We start from the raw sequence: 24,135 nt of genomic DNA, 5'->3' as shown, positions 1-24,135 counted from the left end.
GAGAATTTACGGTAACTAGCGGTATTTACCGGTAACTCGCGGTAGACTGCGTAAAGGGCACCGCAAAATAATGCGGTATCGCCCGCGCATTTTGAATGGCTGCATCTGTATGTTGCGTTTGTGTTGTTTCTCCCCTATAGTTAATATACTTGCTTAGACTCCATCATGCTTGTATTTGCAGCCTTGCTGTGAACCATCAGCTACAGTAAACCAGACTGCATTGGTTTACGAGACGATCTGTTTGTGAGTAACTGTGTATGTAAGATACTTGGGGGGTAGCTGATTTTGTTGTGAAGTCATGAACCCCAGCATTTTAAGTGCTGCAGTGTTTTGCTGAACCTATAAATTTGTGTTTAATTTTGAAGCTGTCTATACCCATTCTTGGGAAGACCAAGTACTAATATAATTAGCAGGCTTGGTGAAAAATTGTTTTCTGTCCTTCAAAACCACAGAACCTACAGGAATTGTATTTAACTTTTAATACGACACTTGAATTAACATAATTAATACCACAATTAAATATTAAGGATTATGAAATATGACACAAACCAGAATAATGTGACCCACAGACCTTACAGTGCCTTGCAAAAGTATTCACCCCCTTTGGGCTTTTTTAGTTTTTTATATTTAGGTGTGTCAAAGCAAGGGGGTGAATACTTATGGATTCAATTATTTTCTGTTTTTTACATTAATTAATTTAGTAAAATGTCTGGATTTGTTTCACTTTAACATTATAGAGTACGTTGTGTTGATGAGTGGCAAACATTCTCAGTTAAATACATCATGGTTCCATGCTGTAACACAATAAAATGTCCAAGGGGGGTGAATACTTTTGCAAGGCACTGTAGTTTGCCCACCCTCATGTTGAGCCCAAGCATTTTGATATTGGCAAGTTATGATTTGTGATGGGTTTGATTCTTTAACATTTTAAATGAATCTTTACCAGGCATTAGCTGTATTGCTGTTAACTGTTAATAAAACAATGCAGTGCAGCTGCAATAGTTATTTACAGCAGTAGAGACTGACCTGGTCAAAAACTCCTCCAGTGGCCATCAGATCATTCCTAGCTATAATATTGATGTGAAGGGTGTATCGTGTATGAGGATTCAGGAGCTTCGTATTGAAACGGAAAAGACATTTTAATCAATAACGAATTAAGGAAGAGCAACAACATTGTTAGCTGAGGCAATGGTATACGATATGTTTTATTGTCTGACATGTAAGTATCACATTAATACTACTGTACTTCTGCAATGCTGTATTACCTCTAACTACTCTTTTGGCATCTTTTGAAAAGTCAGAAAAGTACCTTGCTATTGAAAAACACTCTTCCTAGTGTCAAACAGGGCAGTTGACAATCCATCTAGTGAGCTTTTCCAGGAAACCCTTATCATACTGGGGAACGTACTGGGGTGCTGCACAGAGATCCTGCCTGCAACTAGGTCCTAACTGAGGAAATAGGGGGGTGATGTTCTCTAAATCCATAGCACTGTTCTGCTTTTAAACCAGAACATTGTATCCAGAAGACTGAACTCAGGGTACATTTGATAGATCTATTAGTTTCAACCCAGAAATGTAATTCACAGCTCTAGGTGATCCTCAAGACAGAACCACATCAACTAGCACCCAATTCATGATGGGCTCCAGCTCCATTGATTATTCACTATGATATAAATGGCTTTTTAAATTCAACATCTGTTACAATAAATAGATTTGAAAAAATGTTGACAAAATGCATAAGTCCTTAAAGGTATAAATTTAATTTTTTATACCATCACAGAAGTGGTATTGGTCAGTGCACAAAATTCAATATATAATTTCCCTGATATACTGCCAATAATCACCTGTAGCCTTTCAAGAAATACAAGATGCATTTCGATTTCCTCTAAAAATAATAAAACCTTTAAATGGGGTTCTCTCCCCTTGACTGACACTGAAAAAAAAAATTAATCTGTTATTGGCTGTTGTTTTATTTCAGATCCTTGCTATTACAGGAAGTCTTTGCGTAACATACTGAAATGTAGTTAACAAACACTGTAAAAAAATATTTTGAAACACTTTCCAAGACTATCCTTACACAGGAGCAAATCCAAAACACAAATACAAAATGCACAATGTTTGTGCTGGATATCAGAAAAACACAGTAACAGTACCTTGAACACAGGGTGCACTGAGGGTAACTGCCTGAGCATGGCAACACAGAATACCTCTGCCAACAGGTGGGTTCGCAGCAAGTGAGTAACCAACTCGAAATAGTTGAAGTCAGCACTGCGCACATAGGTCTTCGCCAAGAGCCAGCTGACAGAGTCGCTGGGCAGGAATATGGGGTTTTCTGGTCCTGCCTTCTGCTTGAGCTATAACAAGAAATTATAATGCAGTAATATAAATACTGTAGGACTCATATTATTCAGCGTACCTAATATTTTTCACTTCTTGAAGATAGTACATACAGTACATACGGTACACACAGATAATCCTTGACTATACCATGATGCCTAGGTAACAGAATTACAAAACCCAATCCCAGACCTTTTATTCATTATTAATGGTATTATTGATAAACTAGCATAGGATTTATAATTAACAAAACATATAATCAGTCTAGTATGGCACAGTGGTGCAGTGATTGGCATTCACTGCCTTGCAGCACTGGGGCCCAGGGTTCAATTAGTGGGGTGGAATCTGCACGGACTTTGTACTGTATGTTCTCCCTCTGTTTGTGTCGGTTTCCTCTGGGTGCTTCCTTCCCACGGTCTAAAGACATACTGGTAGATTAATTGGGTTCTGGGAAGACTGGCCCTGTTATGAACGTGAGCATCTCTGTGTTTGTGTCGGCCTTGAGAGGGTCTGGTCCATGGTGTCTTTGTGCCTGTTTCTTGCTGGGATAGGCACTGGCTGCCCTGTGTGACCCTGAACTGGAATAAGCACTTCCTACTAGAGTTCGTTATAAAACATTACCTTTTAAAATGAAATTAGACGTTTTACTTTTAATGAAAAAAAGTCCTATATCAATTAATCTCAACCGCATATGTCCAGAAGCAGGCCATTTTAACTGAGAATGGGTGGATGGAACTAATTTAAAAAAGAAAAGATGTCTCTTAATCTCTCTTAATTAATTAACTCATCTTAATTTCACCAAATACTTTATTTTATCCTTGAATAATACTGGAAATATAGATTTTCAAGCATTTTAGACAAGTGAGTAACTGCAGTTAGTCTGGCACCTGAATGGCAATGGGCATCAGGATTTCTTCTCTCTTCAGATGCAGCAGGCAGAGTGGAGCAGCAAGGTACTGCTTCTTCATGTTGATGGTGTTGGTTTGGATGCCATCCAGCAGTTTGTAGTCCACCAGGTAGATAGTACCTTTCTGTAGAAACACAATAACACTTTTGCTGTCTTTACAAACTGGAGTTGCTACGGTACTTGTTTGGAAACAAGACAACCCAAGACTCCTAGCACTCAAGACACTGACCATGATTCACACTCAAATTGAAATGCTAATACACTAACAGTGCCATAGACGTTGGCGCTGCTGTCTCCTCGATCCAGGGAGCTGGGATCCCTCTTGGTTTCATCTGGTTTCCTCTCAACATCCAAAGCTGACTTGACATGACTAGCTCCTAAATTGTCCCTCTCTAAAAAGCTGTGTGATACACTGGAGGGGGAGAGAGATTGCTAAGACCAGATAAGTTACATAAATCAAGTTATCCCTAGTTGCACACCACCAGGTCCTGGCCAGGGTTGTCCAGAGATGTTATGATTAATGAATATTTAAGATCTATTGGTATTACAGACGGTTTAAGAGAATCAGAAGCCCTTTAAAAAGACAGTTCTAAGAGCATTATGGGAAAGGATATGTGAAGAAAGGAGAAAGTTGACAGCAAGAAGATTTAATTAAAAGTAGAGGAAAACGGGTATAAATTAGAGGTATTGTTTGTTGACTTTCTAACAAAATCTAGGTGATTTGTTATTTAGCTCCTAGAAAAAGTCATATAAAACAGACCAAGTGTTCAGACTTTGCTGTTTTTATTTTGTTTTGGTTTTGAGAGTGAAAAGACAAAATAATTTTATATTTCCTTCATTTGAAATAAGGATTTTAAGTTACAGTATAATGCAAAGTTTGGTTTGCTGTTTTTTTTTTGACGGGTGCTACACCTGTCACCTAAGTGTTTCATTTGGCTGTCTGGGACTGAATCTTAAACTGTGATAAGATTCATTTTATTTGTCACCCACCCATAATACTGTAAGTTTCAGTGGTTTGTATGCTTCCATGTATATTTGTTTTGTGTGCAATCCCTACAGTATGTTTCAGTATTATCTATTATGTGTAATAAATGTAGGGTGTTAAGACTTAGAACTTTTCCCTGTTTTTTGCTTTCAGCTCTTAAGCAAATTACAAATGGTAAATTCCTGAACTTTTATTTGTTTTGCTAATTCGACTTGTTGAGAGCAGTTGAAAACATTAGGATTCTCCATTACAATTCCATAAAGCATTATACAGTGTTTATACACATTATACACAGTATCTAGTGTTTGTCAGCAATCATTGTATACAATCACAGTGATGGCAGCTGTAGGAGGTATGATGAGCTACAGCTGTGAGCGGTCTTACTGTATATAAGTGTAAACTGCATACTTCGCTGCAGTCAGAGAGGGAGAGACGGGGAGTCAGTGCCATACAAGTACAGTATGTAGTTTACCTGGCACAGGCAGGGCGCAGCAGAATACCTGGCCAAGCCAGAGATAGTAAGGGGCCAGGTTTTTTATGTACTGATGCAGCCATTCAAAACAAGCAGGGTATGCTGCAGTATAACACGGTGGGCGTGTCGCAGTATACCGCATCATACCGTATGCAAATTAGTTTATGTTAATAGTATCCGGAATCACCTTGTAAAACCGCCAGGTGGAGCTAATAAAGGTTAACCTCTCCTGTACAGCATTTGAGCTGTCACCAGAAAACGTTGGTTTCGAATCCCGATCACTGCTGAGGGACAATCTTTATTCAATTAAGAATTTAAGTTGTATACTCTTTAGACTTTTAAATTTAAACAGTGTATTACAGTATGTTAATCATTAAACATTAAAAAGGCGGTATATTTTATAAAAGCAAGATTGTTCTGTTGGACAAAAGTACACAACCTACCACCTTTATCATAAATATTTTAATTATGCAGGAATATTTTATGCATCAAAGTCTTTACCGAAGATATTACTAATAGTATTAATAATGAATGACCTTGGACAAGCTGTAAGCTCAAAGTATTACCCTGGTCCACATTCTTTGTAACCGTCTTTGTAAACGAAAAGAGTTTATTTTTTAATTGACAAAAAGTAACACCGTAGCATTTAGTTGGTCCGATCACGCATTCGTTTCCAATCATACAAAGTAATTCTTGAGAATCTCCGATTCACCATGCCTTTCACTTGCTCATAAACGATATTAATTTAGGAACATAAACATATTACTGTATGTAAACTGTACTGTATATTGCTGGTCTTGGTAGTTTAAAGAAAAAATACACACCAGTATTCCATTTCTCCCTAAACATTTTAAGCATCAAAGTCTTACATGTTGTTATTTGGGAAATGTTTTTACGTGCTCCTTCTGACCATATTAGGATTATATACTTTGTGAAAAGTGATAGTCTTTTAACCTTTTCTGTGAATTCGCTTGTTATCTAACAAACGCATACTTTTAGAATTTTATTAACAGGGAATATAATATGGAATTGCGTATCTAAACAAATTAATAACGATATAATTATATTCATGTACTGTCTGGCAGAATAAACTGAAGAGGTTAGTAAATGCGACACGGAATTATTAAGAATTATCACCTCTTTTTACACTTGAGAACAAATGAGAACATTCCACTCAGTGGGCGGTGCATTGTTATCTCAATCACCTGCTAATTCGTTTTACACCACTGGACGACAGGAGAATGTGACTGTACTGTATCTGTACAGAATGTGTGTTTCAATCAATACAGTAATTGATTAAAATTGCAATCGCGTGTTTAATTAAATGCCTTTTTTGATTCACAATCTGAAAATGAAAACCGCGGTAAAGTCACCTTGAATTTAAAAAACGATTTTGGCACGCCTGTAGCATTTTCACGAAACCTCCTAGAGTTGTGAGAACACTTGCTTTGTGTATAAAGTACATTGTGAATGTTTTCACGCCTTCACTTTGTCGTTTTTATGCCATTTTTTTTACCACGCACGAATATTCCTATGTCCGTATCTTCGCAAGGGAATCAGTGCGAATTTTAATACTAATTAAATGACCGCGGGCACTTTCCACCCCCTCTACATTCTCAGAGTAGAACAGACTAACCTTCTAATGAAAGACGGTCCACTCCCCACGGACAGGAAAAGTGCCCACAGGCACTTAAACTTAATATGGTCAGTAACGGTTAACAGTAACATGGTCAGAAGGAGCACGTACAAATGTTTCCGAAATAACCACATGTAAGACTCTGATGCTTAAAATGTTTAGGGAGAAAGTGGAATACTGGTGTGTATTTGTTCTTTAAACTACCAATACCAGCCATATACAGTCTGTAATGTAGGGATTTCTATATGTCTTTATTTAGTGGTTACATTAGTGACAAAGGCTAAACTTTTAGCTTCAGTAACGCGTACATATCTCCCCTTTTTATAAACGAAATAGTTGAAAACTGTTCCAGAGCCACTGTTGTTTCATCAGTGAAAAGTACATCATGAAATGCCTCTCCCTGTTCAATCCACTGGAAAAAGAAAAGGAGCATAAAGCGTCTGATGGTCATAAATGATATTCATTTAGGAACAGCATCAGAGATATGTTTTTAACTGCACTGCATCGGAGAGAATACCATAGTGTGTTTTTTTTTACTCCCTGGCGGAAACTGGCTTCCATAAGAATCAGTATGGCTCAGAGATTAAATAAAACTTCACTCACACCAAACAAATGCATATTTCTAAATATCACAACATGATCGAATTTAAGTCATTTTAATAACAATGAATAGTCACCTATGCGTTACAATACAAACATTTATATTGATTTAAATTGCGTTTAAATCGCCTTTATTTAAAACCCATAAATAAAGCTGATAATGTTTAGACTTTTAATTATTTAAAACTGTATTACAGCAACACAATGCACAATGCAACCTAAATCACTATCTTTGTCTTCTGTGTAATAATGTTCACCTCTCTGTCCAGCAAATTAACAATAGTAATAATAATGAACTTTATTGTATATGGCGCCTTTAAAGGTGGCTCCTCAAAGCGCTTTACAGGTTAAAAACAATAACAACAATACTGTAAGGCTGGCCAAACAATTTTTTTTTAAGAAATACAAAATGAGATATAATGATGTATTACGGCTTACACATTAACGAAGAGCATAACACATGGCCGGCGTCGGCTCTGGCTTTCCCATCTACTGTATACCAATACACTGCATACAACCCCCCTCTCTGCCGGAGTGCTGGCTGTGACGAATTAAACCGGTTTCACAGGTATTTCCAAAATAGAAGGAGGCGAGATTTCCAGCGAAAGACACCTCCCCCCCTCCAAAACCCAGTAAGTACAGTACTTACTAGTTAAGAAAGCTAGGCTCCTCAATGAAATCGCTTTAACATGCTAATGCGTTGGTGTAACAGTCCGGGCGTGGCAAGCTTCTAATGTCAACCCGACTACGGGGAAAAGAACCCTTCTTTCATTGGAAGACAATGAACATATTCTAGCCCTAAATGAATTAATAGCAAACATGGTTTACATAAAATACATTTTTCCAAGAAAGTTTAGCCTTTGTCACTTATGAAACCACTAAATAAAGACATAAATATAGAAATCTTAAGATTTTTAAAATACATGACTTTGCTAAAATTTATTTAAAAATAAAAACGATTACAAATGCCAGCGGAGAGAGAGAACAGGGGAGGGATGTTGGTTTTGCATAAGGGGCGGGGCTATGGAAATGAGGTCTGTTTGGGAATGTGGAGTTACATGTTCTGGCTGTTTGTGAATTATCGTTGTTGGGTATGGAGTGTTGAGGTATTGATTTTGTGTAATGCTTTATGTTGAAAATTGAGGTGGATTTTGTTTATAATAAAAGGATAAACTGGGATGGGAGGAGGGTTTGGTTTTGCATAAGGGGCGGGATTATGGTAATTGGAGGAATTTGAGAGAGTTTAATGGTTTGATATATTTGATTTTGTATTGTGGTTGTTATCTATGTTTTTGGTTGGAATTATGTTAATATGGTTGTTTTTGTTGGTTGGTCGTTATTATGGTTATTAATAATATGATCTATAGTTGAAATCTGAGCCTAAATAAAAAGAAAAGGCATTTTCAGAGAGCAATTAAGCTGTGTCTATGTAGAATAAGTGATTAGGTTTATGAGCAATCTAATTACTTATTCGTTTAAAACGCTATATAAAAGAAAGTTTATTATTAATTTGCTGGACAGAGTGGTGAACATTATTATGCATAAGACAAAGATAACGATCCTGATCAGTTTAGAAATCTGTGTACGCTGTAAGGTTTTTACTTCTTAATTAAACTTTTAAAATACACGTTTCGAATAGAAAGAAATCCTCTTCCTGGTACAGTATGTATAGCAAACCAGCACGTCTTTTTTCTCCAATCAGAGGGGTGTCAGATGGTGTCAGCCAATCACCATTCTGAAGCCCTACCGTAATCTCTGGTATGGGGAGACCCCAGAATTCTGTCCAATAGTTTATATAGATAGATGATAGATACTTTTATTGATCCTGTGAGGGAAATAAAGTAAATCATTTTCATTTTAGGAAATTATTAAACGCTCGGTTAAAAGCAAAGGAGATTGTCTGTTGTGGTGGACATAAAAACAAGAGTTCGCTGGCATTATATCCTAGAAGACACAGACCGGCGCCAGACCGGGAGAATGCCCGCAGCGTAAAAGAAAATGCCTGATGAACTAGGGATTGGACAGTTTCCAAGTGCTTGTACAATCGATGGAAATGTTCAAATAAATGTGCAAAAGAAATAAAATAATCATTTATTTCTTTATCATATTGGCTAACTAATGTCCTCTCTTTGCTAGTTAGTGGCTGTGTTTCTGCGTTGGGTAGCAACGGGTGACTGTTCTCAGGCAGAAGATGTAAACAGCTTAATTTTCGTGTTAAATAATTTTTTTAAATTAAAATTAATTCTACAGCAATCGCATATTTGGGTACCGTTTCATAAAACTTTCATGCTTAAAATGATTAGGGAGAAATGGAAGACTGGTGTTTATTTTTTCTTTAAACTACCAAGACCAGCCATACACAGTATAGTTTACATACAGTAATGTTTATGTTCCTAAATTAATATCTTTTATGACCTTCAGATGTGTTATGCTCCTCTTCTTTTTATGCTCAGCTACTAAAATTTCCCTTTAGTGGTAAAATTCCAAATAAATATTCAAAACTAAGCAGATTAAAATGTGCACAGTAAAAAGATTAAATGATTAAATCTTTTCACTACCAACCAATGCACCACGAGTGCCCCTGTCGGTCATTTTGGCCAGCCAATCACTTACTGTGGTGCCCTACGGTGGCTTGTGGGTAGTTTACCGTACCGCGGGGTTTGTACTGTGCATTTTGAATGGCTGTATCTGTATTCACTTAACTCATGTACTGGTACTGCAGTGAGACTGTCCAGGCCAAAACTGAGAGAGAAATAGAGATAGCAGGTCTGTGTTGGCCTGTGTGCTCTGGAGACGCTCTCAGTCTGATGTACTGCTCCGTAGCAACCACCTCTTCAGTAGGAGCCTGACAGCTGCAGTAGTGTTTTAGTGCGATGTGAGCGAGCAGTCTGGGGATGTGTTGCAGCCCCTGTATTCAGCAGGCGGCTTTGTTTGTGAGTGCTGTTGTAGGGAAAGCCAGCAAGCAAAGAAAGCAGCAGTTGTCCACCAGAAGGGGAGCAAGTATGGTCTAGGACCCCAGTAGGGATTCATCCATGCATCTTTAATAACCACCCGGTGGTGTATCAACTGAAAAGGGCGATTTCACCTGCAGGGCTGCATAGCAGTGTGTGAGGCCTGACTGAATGGAAATCCATGTGTAAATTAAGAATAATAAGTATAAGTAAAAGAGCAGATGTGCGAGTGAGTTAATGAGTGAAGTGCAGAGTGCATTAGTGTAGACAAGGAGACCTTCACTCTAAAAGGGAAGTACAGAGTGAAAGAAGCTGCTGACCTTTGGTAGCTTGTGAGAACCAGTGTAGGTGTGTGATAGAGAGGCCCTCAAGCTACAGGTGAAGTACAGGGTGGTAGAAGGCTTCTGTCTATATACAGGCCTCTGGTTAGACTCCAGGATGTGCTGTGCTACCCTGTGGGGGGCATGAGAAAGGTGTTACTTCTCACAGGATGGTATGTGGAACACAGAGGTGTGGAGTGCAAGGTCAGCCAGCAGCTCTGAGCTGTGTGTGAGACAGTGAGGTCTCTCAGGGGAACCTGTTAGTGATGCAGGGCATGTGTGAATGCAGAATTCGCCGGGGCCACAAGACCGTGGTGCAGTGGCAGCTACAAGCGGACAGCCCAGGGCACAAGGCTGAGGTGCCAGGGAGTTGTGAGTTGTGTGTCTGCGGTGTGAGGTTGAGAAGCCGGAGACTGTGAATAAGGGTGTTATGTGACACCGTGACCGCTGCGTTATATGTTGAATGTATAAAATGTAGTCAGGTGGTGCAGTTTTGGTCCCTGCTATGTTGGCTTGCTGGTAAGGTAAAGAATGAGGTTAACAGCCTGAAAGGAGGCTGAAACGCAACACTATTTCTGGAGAAGAGTATGGGGAAAAGGGAAAAAAATCCTGCAAACTGTTTTTTCCAAATGGGCTGTTGTGGGCTGGTGTGTTGTTATGGGATAACCTGGAGAGTGTCACTCTGTGTGGCATCACAGAGATCGGAGAGGCAGTTCCAGGAAAAGAGGTTCACTGGGTATTGCTGACTTACTTCTGTTTACTACAAAAGATAACCTTAGAAAAGGTTGGAAACTAACAACTCTTACAATTTTTTATTCTGTAACTTTTTATGATTTTAAAAAGCACTAAAGCAGCCACATCACTCTGCAACTCACGACTGGCAACCCACTGAAGCTCAGCAGGTGTGAGCCTGGTCAGAACCTGGATGGGAGACCTTCTGGGAAAAACTAAGGTTGCTGCTGGAAGAGGTGTTAGTGGGGCCAGCAGGGGGCGCTCACCCTGCGGTCCATGTGGGTCCTAATGCCCCAGTATAGTGATGAGTGATGGGGACACTGTACTGTAAACAGGTGCCATCCTTCGGATGAGATGTAAAAATCTGAGGTCCTGACTGTTAAAAATCTTAGGGTGTTTCTCGAAAAAAGTAGGGGTGTAACTCCGGCGTCCTTGCCAAATTTCACATCGGCCCTTACCAATCATGGCTTCCTAATAATCCCCCTCTATGAATTGGCTTCATTACTCTGTTCTCCTCCCCACTGATAGCTGATGTGTGGTGAGCGTTCTGGTGCACTATGGCTGCCGTCGCATCATCCAGGTGGGGCTGCACACTGGTAGTGGTGGAGGGGAGTCCTAATTACCTGTAAAGTGCTTTGAGTGGAGTGTCCAGAAAAGCGCTATATAAGTGTAAGCAATTATTAATTAATTATTATAAAGTAGAGGTCATCTTTATTCAAAAATATGTATTAATCCATGTGACAGTCATACTCACCTCCAGTTCTTCCTGAAGGGAGCTGGACGTTTCTAGGAATTCACAGACCATGTCGTTGGTAACTGGGAAGTTTGGGGGGATCTGTTTGCACTGTCTGATCAGTATGGGGTTGGTGCCATTTAGATACTGGTATGCAAAAAACCAGTCTTCCTTCCAATTACGTTGCACTTTCTCTGTATTAACAAGAAATATGTTTTACATTCAAGAAAAAAGTACTGGCACTCCAAGTGGGTTTGCATTGCTAAGCAAGGGCTCCCTGATTTTATTCAAGTTCTCCTTAGCTGCTGTGGCCAGAGTCAGAAGTTATTGTTTTATGGGAGTTATACTACCCATTATATCTTACAAGATGATATTCTTTGAGCAACTGATGATTGAACTATACTTGAGGGAAAAAAATGCCCCCAGAGAGAGATCAATTTAGTGTTATAATACTAAATTGTAAATGGGATTGTTTTGCATTTTAGCATTATTAATGCTTTTATAACAAGCAATGTACATTTATACAGTCTGGCAATTTACTGAACCATTCTCACCAAAAACATTTTAGATGGTTTACCCATTAGGAAATTAGGTAGTTCGGCATAATATGATGTGATTATGATGCTTTAATTTTTAAAACAATCACTCAGATTATACAGTACCTGACACATCTGTCTGTTTGCAGTGCTTGTAGAATTTCTCATAAAACTGCATACTTTCCCAGGACCCCCCGGGACATACAATCCCTCCCAGGCCAAGCTCCGCTAGACTGGGAGAATGAAATGGTCAGATAAATCTCAGAGCCTGCCTTGCGGTAACCATATGTAGTCATCTCTTATTAGGACAACATTTCAGGTAGATGTGTGTATTAAGAATAGGTAGTTTCTTTTAACTATGGAACCTTCTCAGAATTTTTGAAAATTGTTTTTAAAACCTCTCACAAACCAGAAAGCTGGACGTGGGAAGTGTCATTTGAATGTCCTTTTTCATTTCATTTGTCAGCTTTATTAGTATTATGCTGACGAGCCCTAATGAGGGCATCACAGGTGTCTGTGTTTATGACTTCTTACACATAAAAGGCAGTCTTATAGGTCATCTGGTTTAAAGAAGCAATTTAAGGTCACTAAAACCCAAACTGTAAGGATGAAACTGAGGAACAATTTTGCATAACCAGGTTTCAAACCAAAGAAAGTACCTGTACATCTTTTTAAGCAAGTGGAGAATAAATTAATTAAAAAAAACAGGTCTTACATTTTGCTGCGTGAAAAATGAAATCCACTGTCTGTGATGAATGAAAACTGCACCTCTGAGGGCAAATCCTCTGGTGACCCAAAGTCCACCTGTTTTGGCACATTTTCCAGTTTAGATGTCCAGCTGTAGGAGAAACATTTAAAACAAAGTGGTAGAGGGTCATGTGATTGGGATGAAGTGATGGAGACCAGAGACTGTATCTTTCATTACCAGTCCCCACTTGGTCGTGTTTCTCGCTATCCCACACTGAAGTTATTTGAATCCATCCTAGATGGGTGGAACCAGAATAAATCATGGTACACACACTTATTCTTCCTTTTTTTTCATAACCGGTGAAGCTGATGAACCTGTCATGGCTGCTCTGTTCAGCAGGTTGGTGAGCCCCTTTTCTTCATTGAAAAGGAGATGATTGCAGTGACCTCCTGCGTTGCAGATGTTCACACCAGAATTCAGTAATTGATATCTAGGCTGGACTTTGTTTCTAGCCATCAATGGGCTTGGAAAAAGATCCCGAAACTGATGCTGGAATGTCTGGAGCTCAGGACAGTGGAGCTGGATGAGCACTCGGGATGAGATGACATGTGGATACTGGGCATAAGGGGGGATACTCAAGGGCTCACCCTGGAGAACTGGACAAAACATCATTAGATTACCAGTAGACATTACTGGTTAGCACCATTGACCATTAGAAACTGGTAGCTAAATTCAATTGGAACCAACCAGACGTTCTATTAAGGACTGCAAAACGTGATTGTGGAGTAGCTGCACTATACATGTAGGCATCATTCTCCCGGAGACACCACAAGACCCAGTTGTCTATTTCTTGGTTTCTCAGGAACAGACAAGACTGTTACGGTGGAGATTGGTGCTCTGGTTTCTGATCATGATGGGAAAGGGGCGACTGCATTGACACGCCTTCACAGGGCAGTTGAGGAGCTCCCAGTGTGGGTCTTCTGTCCTTCAGTGGAAGGGTCTCTTTGGGCAGGGATTCTTGTCTAGTTTTTGGAGTTGGGAAGATGTGCTCTATAAAATCAATTTGATTAATGTGGTGAAGAATATAACGTGTTTAATTTATGAGAAAGGTGCAGGTTTCAGCTTTCATTTCCCTCCTCTTCAGTTCTCCGTTTTAAAAACTGAATTGGCCTTTTTTCTGAAAACATGTCCATCTACACACCTGTCTCATTATATGAGGAGGCTAGTGTTTTCACTGTGATGAACCAGCGCAATGTTGGTATTCCCAGATTTCTTGCCATGGAACTGAATGAAACGAACAGTACTAATTAACTCAAGTAACATTTACTGTATTCATATTAAGCCACCCTGCAGCTCTCAGCTGGCTGCCCACTGGAGCTCAGCAGGGTTGAGCCTGGTCAGGACCTGGATTGGAAGCTATGGTTGCTGCTGGAAGTGGTGTTAGTGGGACCAACAGAGGGCACCCACCCTGTGATCTGTGTGGGTCCTAATGCCCCAGGGACACTATACTGTTGTGGGCGCCGTCTTTCGGATGAGACGTTAAACTGAGGTCCTGTCTCTCGGTGGTCATTGAATGACCAGGCATTTCCCAATAAGAGTAGGGAGTTTTTCCGGTGTCCGGGCCAAATTTCCCCCCTCAGCCTTTACCGTGGCCTCCAAACTGTCCCCATGTATGATTGGCTTGCACTTGCCCTGCAATGGACTGGCGTCCTGTCCAGGGTGTACCCTGCCTTGCGCTCTTTGCTTGCCAGCTAGGCTCCCTGCGGCACTGTATGATATAAAGCGGCTTGGCAAATAACATGACATGTATTCATATTGACCTGATTCAGTGATTTGTAATTCATTTTTCTTTAATGCCCAATAAGCCACCACAGGATACTTTGTAGGGAGTGTGTACCTGTGTTGTTTGCTCCACACAGACCTGTGTTTTATCATACCTACCGATAACTGCTCCTGCGGTTCTCCAGCTCACTCTCTCTGTGTTTCTGCAGGATGGGAAGTTTATCTTCCTGGGGTTTCTTAGCTGGTAGACAATGCAGAGGACATTTTAATGTGTAGACGTCCCTTAGTATTAAAGTTAAAGTTTAGTATTGCTAAACATGTTCCAATACTGATTTTAGACTGCAACAGTGCTAGATTGAGATGTTTTGTTTTTTGTGGCATTATTCACATTTAAAGAGTAATATTATTGGTGAATAACTACATGCAACAAGTGATGGCATTTTTGCTTTAAACCAGTGATTCCCAATCCTAGTCCTGGTTTTCATTCCATCCCACCTTCGTTAGAATTGAACCCTTATTTGATCTAAGAAGGTACTATGAAATATCAAAATATTAAATATTTTGTTTCAAGTCACAATTTGGGGATTTTATTACACTTACAACACACAATGGTTAAAGTTGAAACTTTTAAGAGATGGGAACAAGCAGTTCACATTAATCACATTCAATTAATTATTGTTAAGTCAATGAAGGGTTAGATTGTGTAACGGAGAGCTCGGCTGGAATGAAACCCAGCAGGTGTGTGGCTCTAAAGTATTCACAAATCAATAAGATGTTCTGGATTGTTTAGAATAAATTATGGATCATTTAGTCCCTACAGTGGTAGAATGCTCACATTTCAGGCAGCACTAATGAATCCATTTCACTACAGTTTTCCATTTACTAGCTAGCTTACTGTGGGTTCAAACACAGTTAAGCTAGTTTTCATCACTCATACAAGCTACATACATTATATGCATTTCCCTTCATATTTGCTCCGTGCCTGTTGAAACCTGTTAGCAAACAAAATCCTCACATGCACATGGATTCAGATTATTTCCTTTATTGCACTGATCCGTTTGTGTGTGGGATGTATCTGTCTTTCTTTCTGTATTTGTCAGATGGGCATGGGAGAGTGGAGAGGCTTCTGTGTTTCCCTGCTGAAGGACCAAAGCTGAATTCAGGCTGGCTATATCATGCCTCAGTCAAGGCGCACAAGTGCATTATCGCAAGTGCGGAAGCAACCATTTAAGAAGAAGCATTGACATGTACATTGTTTAAAAATAAGGACATTTTGTTAAGATTTATGTTAGTGATCTGTGTGTTGTGATTGGTTTTATTGTGTATTTATGTGTTCATTCTTTTGAACCTTTCTTTGGTGTTGTCAAAGGGGGAGTAGTTTTCTTGCTTCACATTAGTTCAGGACAAGCTATACAGTAAATTGGATGATTTCCAATTAATTCTAAAGATACATAATAGAGGAGACCCACACCATCCAACACAGAAATGTAGTGGACCACCCAGCAACCATTCTGCAGAGCAGCTGTGATGTAGAAGAGATATTGTCCCACCAAGTGAAGTAAGGGGGATTTTTAGAGAGGCCATATTGTGCAAACCCAGAGTGGAAATGAATCATGACATCAGAACTTCTGTAAAGTTCTGAAAGGTTCTCCTCTACTTTTGTAAACAGTGATATTTGATTTTTGATGACCAAGTAGTCTGGACTGTGTTCCTCAACGCATCTGAAAGATGACATCTCCAGCAAAACTGTACCCATGTTCTTGATTCTGGGGCATTGATTTTAAACATTTGTTGTACAGACAGATTTTACAAATTTGTTGTGGACCAGTAGGTAAAGTGCCACCCACTGGTCCACAAACACCATATACGGTACATCTTAGATGTCTAACCAAAGCCCGATATGCTTAGGTTCTGAGATTTTGCAACATCAAGCTACGAGGTGACTGCACTGATGTCATGTGATGAGATATTTAGCGACCCTCAGAATAACCCCAAAAGCAACTTCCAGTTCCTGCTATTTGTATGTGCTCAGTGTCACAATCACAGTCTAAACAGTAAAATAAACTGCTGAAAACATTATTTTCAGTTAAGTTTACATTAAAACATTAAACAGTAGAAAACATTTGAATACCTGTATTCTTAAAACCCAGAAATGTCTTTTATTTATAAGAACGAATGAATACCTTTGCCCTCTCTCAGCTCAAGGCACTCTTTCTCCTTCAGCCATCTGTAACAGGGGAAGTTGTAGGTTTTCTCCTCAAACTCCACTGTCACCATCGAACAGAACCAGTCATCTCCAGCGAGAATGGGGGACTTTTCCAGCCTGATCAACACAATCTCTCCCAGGTGTTTTTTGCAAGTTAAATAGTACACGTCAGTCTGTAAAGAAACACACATGTACAGTATCATAACTAGATGTTTTTTTTAATTTGTACTTCTGTTTCTATGTGGAGTCTTTTGCCAAGATGGTACATGTATAGTGGATAATGGATCTGACTCCTGAATGTAGTTTTCTAGTTTTCACATCATGGTACTGTAGCATCCTTTCCAATGGATTCTCCCAGAGTGTTGCAGGAAAGTCCATTTTAGATTCCGTTGCTTAACCAAAGTATTCCAAATCCTTGCCAAATCAGACCTGCTACCTCTCACAGAGTCAACAGCGATACACAAACCAGAGGAAACAGATGAAAAACTACTTGGAAAAGCATTTAATACTGATAACAAGAGGCAATTCTTTACACAAAGGGTTGTGGGAGAATGGAGCATGTTGCACACCTCTTTTGTTGAATTCAGATGTTGGCATAATCTCTTGTATTCTGTTTTACTTTCTTATTTTGTACTGAAGGATATTTTTCTATTCCTGAAGCAATGCTACATCCTGTATCAAGAATGTTATGCTTCATATAGTTTCTGGCATCTTTTTATAGATTGGGTTGAACACTTTCAAAGCTGTGTTGTTCTTTCACTCAGACAGAAAGAAACAAAAACTATAGCTGTACAGAGGAATGCTCTGCTTAACCAGTGTTTATTTGTCTGTTTTCCTGAGGGGCTATGCTAGTACTTTACATCTGGGTACTACAGAAGTCTTATAGCCCCATGGAGAAAAATATTATAGTGATATTACAACATAATATTACATTATTTCACAATAATTATAGTATATAATGTTTAATATAGGGGAGAGGTGTACTATACTTAAAACTTAGGATATAGGTTTCAGAGTCTGGTAAAGTCAAACATCTAAAGGAGAAATAGTTATTTTTTCTTTTAAAAAAAGTTTATCAAGACGCCCTGCCACATTACATGGCTGTGCACAAATTCAGTTTGTAGGATGTCTGGACCTGGGCTTTTGATATGGTGTACCCATTGTCCAGGCCTATTAACATCCATAGAACAGTAGCCATTTAAAATGCACAGTGTCAGGCAGTTTACCACAAGTGCTGCAGAATGACAAAGATCACCTTCTCTCACAATCATACACACTGATGTGTGTCAAGGCATTTTTTATATTTTATATTTTCAAATAAACTTGTGCAGGACTGCACTCCTCTCTAAAACTGCCAGTTGGTGCAGTGAATCCTCAAAGTTCCGCAGCTACATGCCAAAACAGCTGCAGTGCACAGCCACACAAATACCAATATCAGATACCCAGACTACCAGAACGATGTATTGCTGGTTCAGTGGTAGAATTCTTAACAGAATAATAAAGACTATTTATAAAAATAAATATAATAATTAACTTGTGTTCTTCACCTTCATTTTTATATACCACAGTAGGTTAAACATGTATTAATATTTATAACAAATTAAGTTCTGTCTAAATGGTAAATAAATAGCATTTGAATAAAAATAATTGATTAACTGAGTTATTGGTTGGAATAATTTAATTAAATATTCCAAAATTTCATTTAATTTAACACCAAAGCTTATTTTTAGTCATTTGTAACAGCTAAAAGAGCAGGGCACAGTCATTTTCCACCAACTTGGTTTTTGAGCTGAAAATTATTCCTTCTTACTTCCAGGAGCTCGGGTTCAAATCCCACCTCTGGCTATCAACAGTAATCTTTTTTTATGTTTTTTTTCAAAGCGTAACCACACTTAACTAAAAGTATTTGAGATAGAGAGAATAGGCAAGGGAGTGAGAGAGAGACAGCACTTTTAAAGTATTAAAGTATTTTGAATCTGTGGGAAACAAGGTACCTCAGTAAGCTAAAATACTGACTTAAATGTCTCATGCTTCCAGGAACACATCATTCTCCTGACTCATATTCTTTACATTATGTATGCATTACTTCAGGAAAAGAAAGAACAAACTGTCTTTTTATGTTTATTTGGTTTCCTCCTATCACTTAGATGTGTATGTAACAAAAACAAAACACATTGCGTTCAAAACAGACTATACAATTAACTCTTTTTTATACTGTACATCTAACTGAATAATCTCACTTGCGAAACAGCCCCAGGACGCTATATTTGATGTTCTGTGTACAACAGATATTACGTGTGCAAAAAATCACTTTATTTGTGAAGTACATTACACGTACAAGGAGTTTGGTCTGCTGTCTGATGCAAAAACATAAATAGAAAACAAGTTAATAATGAATGTACAATTTATACAAAAGCTTGCACTGCTCTCAGTGATGGAAATATCATCTCTGATGCACTTTTTTGCTATGCTGATTACGTTTGCATCTCTTTGGAGAGTGTTAGAGATGGCAATTCCTCAGAACTTGAAGGACTCCACCATACTTACTGTGCAAATTGTTAGTTTCTAGGGGGATGGGTTTTGGAGGGTTTTTCTGAAAGCCAGTGAACATTTCCACTGTTTTGAGCTGAAGGCTACCATGCTGCCAGACTCCTGCTGCCCTTCTGTATCTGATCTGATCTCCATTGCTGATAAGACCCACCAAGGCAGTGTCATCTGCAAACCTGAGTGTAGTAGAGAGTAGTGTGACAGGGGAGATGCTGGAGGTGGTCACTGGGATACAGGGAGAGAATACAGCCTTGAGGTGCACTGGTATTCACAGATAAGTAGTCTGACAAAGAGGAGCCCATTCACACATGTTGCCTTGTGTTTGTTAGGAAGTTGATGATCCACTGACAGATGTGGCGGAGAACATTTAAATGAGACAGTTCATTGCAGAGGAGTTCTGGGATGTTGGTGATAAATGGAGAACTAAAATCAACGACAAAGAGTCTCTTATATGATCCTGGAGATTCCAGATGTTACAGGATTTAGTGGAGGCAATTTTAAACTGCATTCCCCACTGACTGACTCTGTATGAAAATTGTAAGGGCATTCAGATTTGAATCTGTGATAGTTTGGAGGTTCAGGCTCAAAGTAAGTGCAACTGGTATATAGCCGATAAAACTTTGGAACGGGGATGATAGTAGAGGAGTTGAAGTAGGCAAGGACCTGCACTGGTCCAAGGACTGGTTCAGTAAGTCTGTGAGCACTGGGGAGAGCTGAGCAGCACAGTGCTTCAAGGCATTTGGAGAAACGAGATATGGACCAGCAGCCTTCTTGCAGTTTTGGCTTGCAAAAAGCTGAAGGACCTCCTGTTCTTTGATAATAAGGGGAGAGACACAATTTGGAGATTCAGAGATTTTAGGTGGCTGCAGGGATGATGGGTATGGGGTGAGGGGGGAGGTGAGGTGTTACTGATTTAAGGAGATAACAGGTTGCATGATGAGCCATTGTTAAGGAACCTTATGAAATCTGCTTATCAAACCTGCAATAAAAATGAAGGGATGGGTCATTTTTTGCAGGGGTTGGGGGAGGGCTTATACTTATAGTTTGTAATACCTTAAAGGCCCCTCTACAGGGTGGATATTAGACAACTGCAATTCTCGCCCTTTCGTGTATTTGGCTTTTGCCTTTTGCATGGCTGAGTGCTATATTGACATGAGATTTAGCTTTCCTGTAGTCCAACAATGACTCCTACTGGTTTTGCGTAGGGCCCAAATCCAAGGAAAAGGCAGCCAAAGTAAATACAGTCTTCAGCTTGATCTGATCACAGTTATTTTATGAAAAAAAAATAAACCTTTCAAGAAGAATGAATTTACTTTGGTTGTCATTTTTTGGGGGATTTTAGGAAACAGGGCTGTTTGCCACATAATCTGTTAGCAGAGTTTCTACAGGCACTGAATCTCACAGTCACAACAAATAATATCCACTCTAGTGGCTACAAATTGAGCCAAGATACACATTCTTTCAGTGTTTCATTGTAATAATGACGATAACTTTGGAGATATCGCTACGTTTTGGTTGAAATCATTTTCTGTCTACCCAAAATTAGCTGAGCAAACTCTGAGCATCCTCATTCCATTTTCACTTGCCTATTTGTGTGAGGCTGGATTTTCTGCACTTTTGAGAATCAAAAATAAGCACCAAAACACACTTGATGTCAAAAGTGACTCACGTTGCCCTCTTTTTTCTACAGTGTTGAGAATTTCAAAACTTATGGCAAATGTGCAGCACAAGAGAAAACGTTGATGATTAATAATTGCTTACACTTATATAGCGCTTTTCTAGACACTCCACTCAAAGCACTTTACAGGTAATGGGGATCCCCTCCTCCACCACCAATGTGCAGCCCCACCTGTATGATGCGACGGCAGCCATAGTGCGCCAGAACGCTCACCACACATCAGCTCTCAGTGGGGAGGAGAGCAGAGTAATGAAGCCAATTCATAGATGGGGATAATTAGGAGGCCATAATTGGTAAGGGCCAATGGGAAATTCAGACACCGGGGTTACACCCCTACTCTTTTAGAGAGGCCCACTGGAATTTTTAATGACCACAGAGAGTCAGGACCTCGGTTTTACCGTCATCCAAAGAACAGTGCCTACTTACAGTATAGTGTCCCTGTCACTATGCTGGAGCATTAGGACCCACATGGACCGCAGGGTGTGCGCCCCCTGCTGGCCCCACTAACACCTCTTCCAGCAGCAACCTTAGTTTTTCCCAGGAGGTCTCCTCTCCAGGTACTGACCAGGCTCACACCTGCTGAGCTTCAGTGGGTTGCCAGTTGTGAGTTGCAGAGTGATATGGCTGCTGGCTAATAATGTTGGAGGTGACCTTTTAAATTACATAAACTGAAGTTTAAAATGGAATTGGGATCTGACTACCTTTATTCTGTTTAACTATTTTAAGGTAAAACATGTTTTTCTTTTTTTTTTCTTTTTCATTATTATTTTCTTTCATTATTTCATTTTTTTTTCTTTCAATCTGTTTCTTTCATGTAAATTCACAAATAACAACTGCAGTAAAATAATTTAAAGAATGTTTACATAAAATCATGTATTATATACTGAGGGGGAGCTTTGGTGTTGTGTTAACTGAAGGGGGACATTGTGTTTCAAGGGTGAGAACCACTGTTGCAGATCATTCCCATGCAGCTAAGTGAAAGTAGCACAAGATTGTGGCTTGGGGATTATAAAAACATTAAAGCTCTTTAAGACGTTCTCAAAATATGACAAATTACGGTGAGAAATAAGGGGGCGTGTGTGGAATGCTCTTCTTCAGTGTGTGCATTATGCTTCACTTGAGCTTCAGGTCCGCCTCACTCTCGAGCCACCAGTGTAACTAATCTAAATTCTGCCAGGCAAATCGTACTGCTGCACAGTGCACCTAACATATTGTATGGTGAACACTAGTCTTGATGCACATTCTGAATAGCTGCATCTGCAGTTTATGTAAGTTTTGTCTAATAAAGTCTCCCTACAGATACAGCTCTTACTAAACTACAGATGCAACTATTCAGAATGTGTGACAAAACTACTGTTCACCTTATTACCATAGTGTCTGCTACGAAGACCAAACTCCACACTTCCCCGTAGCATTTCAGATCTCTTTTTAATATAATTTCACAGCTAAACACAAACATCACAGAACACTTGCGTGTCAAATTCATATCTAGTTATGACATCAGTAAAACTCACAAGAAAGTGAATTAGGACCTTCCCTTCCCTATAATGTTAAAAGGAAAGAAAGATTTATATTGTGAACAATATTTTAAATAATAATTAATAAAACCTAATAATTTCTTTCAGGATGTTTCAGACGACTTTAACTTTAGCAGATTTTCTGACAATTTTACAATTTTTGTAATAGCTGGCAATGTTAAGTGACAGCCTAACCTGCAAAGCAAGGCGTTTTCACTTATAACTAGCATATAAATCATTAAAGAGATACTCACTGCTCCTCTCACACGATCTTGACCCCCGTTGTCCAGTGTAAAGGTGTCACTTGTGTCATTGGTGCCTATCAGAGTGATATAAACATTGTCATTGGTTCCAGCAGAAGCTATGTCACCTGTGGTCACAGACACTTTACAAGTAAATGTGGCCATAGTTATTATTAGTTTTCCAGCATATAGAGAGTATGGGCTACTTGTCTCAGCAGAACAAGAACTGTCAAGTCTCAAGTGTGTGCTGTAACTCTTCAGTACAAGATGGAATTTAAGTACAGCTTCATCTGAATCCTCCCACTTTCTCCACGCCCTCCACACAACTGTCAAACACAAAATATTAAGCAGCTTTTGTGTCTTGGCAGGGATTTACAGTCCATTTCACTCATTTATTCACTTCCAGCTGAATAACAACCTTTTATCTCTGAAACCCACTGCTACTTCAGTGCATAAGGGTAGATAAAATAATAATAATTACTAATATTAATTTCTTACACTTATATAGCGCTTTTCTGGATATTCCACTCAAAGCGCTCCACCACTCCCCTCCACCACCACCAATGTGCAGCCCCACCTGGATGATGTGACAGATGCCGTGGTGCACCAGTACACTCCCCACACACCAGCTATCAGCAGGGAGGAGAACAGAGTGATGACACCAGTTTTTAGATGGGGATTATTAGGAGGCCATGATTGGTAAAGGCCGGGGGAAATTTGGCCAGGACGCCGGGGTTACACCCCTACTCTTTTCGAGAAACACCCTGGGAATTTTATTGACCACAGAGAGTCAGGACCTCCGTTTTTTACAGTATAGTGTCCCCATCACTATACTGGGGCATTAGGACCCACACAGACCGCAGGGTGAGCGCCCCCTACTGGCCCCACTAACACCTCTTCCAGCGCAAACCTAAGCTTTCCCAGGAGGTCTCCCATCCAGGTACTGACCAGGCTCACACCTGCTGAGCTTCAGTGGGCTCATTGCTAGACTTCCAAACATTAATTTTACAGGATTGTAGAGTGGATGGGAAATTGTGTCTCAACAAAAATTAGACTGATAAGTTGGGGAACTCTGAAAGCACAGATCTTAAAGCTGAATGCTAGCTCATGTAAAAATGTGGGCATATTCAGGACAAGATGCTGGGACACTTGGCTGGGCTGCCATGTTGAGCATGTTGTTCAAATTGAACAGTTTCTTCTCTGGACCCTTTTGGCAGTTTGAAAATTCAGTCTATACCTTGCTAAATGGGGCTTTGCAAACGTGAC

General features: G+C 39.6%; 1 protein-coding gene and 1 long non-coding RNA gene across 3 annotated transcripts in view; one reads left to right on the top strand and one right to left on the bottom strand.

The window, feature by feature from the left end:
- Positions 1-23,113, bottom strand: part of LOC148647709 (polyunsaturated fatty acid lipoxygenase ALOX8-like) — a 36,676-nt gene extending 13,563 nt beyond the window's left edge. Inside the window, exons 1-9 of the mRNA XM_088607665.1 lie at positions 22,882-23,113; positions 16,863-17,058; positions 14,839-14,920; positions 12,925-13,047; positions 12,336-12,442; positions 11,695-11,867; positions 3,225-3,368; positions 2,154-2,354; positions 1,027-1,113 (exon numbers count right to left, since the gene is read on the bottom strand). Coding sequence (XP_088463791.1) covers positions 1,027-1,113; positions 2,154-2,354; positions 3,225-3,368; positions 11,695-11,867; positions 12,336-12,442; positions 12,925-13,047; positions 14,839-14,920; positions 16,863-17,058; positions 22,882-23,034 — 1,266 coding nt within the window. The 5' untranslated portion in view covers positions 23,035-23,113. The remainder of the gene's footprint in view (positions 1-1,026; positions 1,114-2,153; positions 2,355-3,224; positions 3,369-11,694; positions 11,868-12,335; positions 12,443-12,924; positions 13,048-14,838; positions 14,921-16,862; positions 17,059-22,881) is intronic.
- The window catches only part of LOC148647708 (uncharacterized), a 52,584-nt gene that overhangs the window by 11,025 nt on the left and 17,424 nt on the right, over positions 1-24,135 (top strand). The window lies entirely within an intron of this gene.

This window comes from Lepisosteus platostomus, chromosome 15 (genome assembly GCF_059453375.1).
Source record: "Lepisosteus platostomus isolate fLepPlt1 chromosome 15, fLepPlt1.hap1, whole genome shotgun sequence".
Lineage (NCBI taxonomy): Eukaryota > Metazoa > Chordata > Actinopteri > Semionotiformes > Lepisosteidae > Lepisosteus > Lepisosteus platostomus.
The sequence above is the reverse complement of the archived record's forward strand: the minus strand, read 5'-3'. Positions and strand labels throughout refer to the sequence as shown.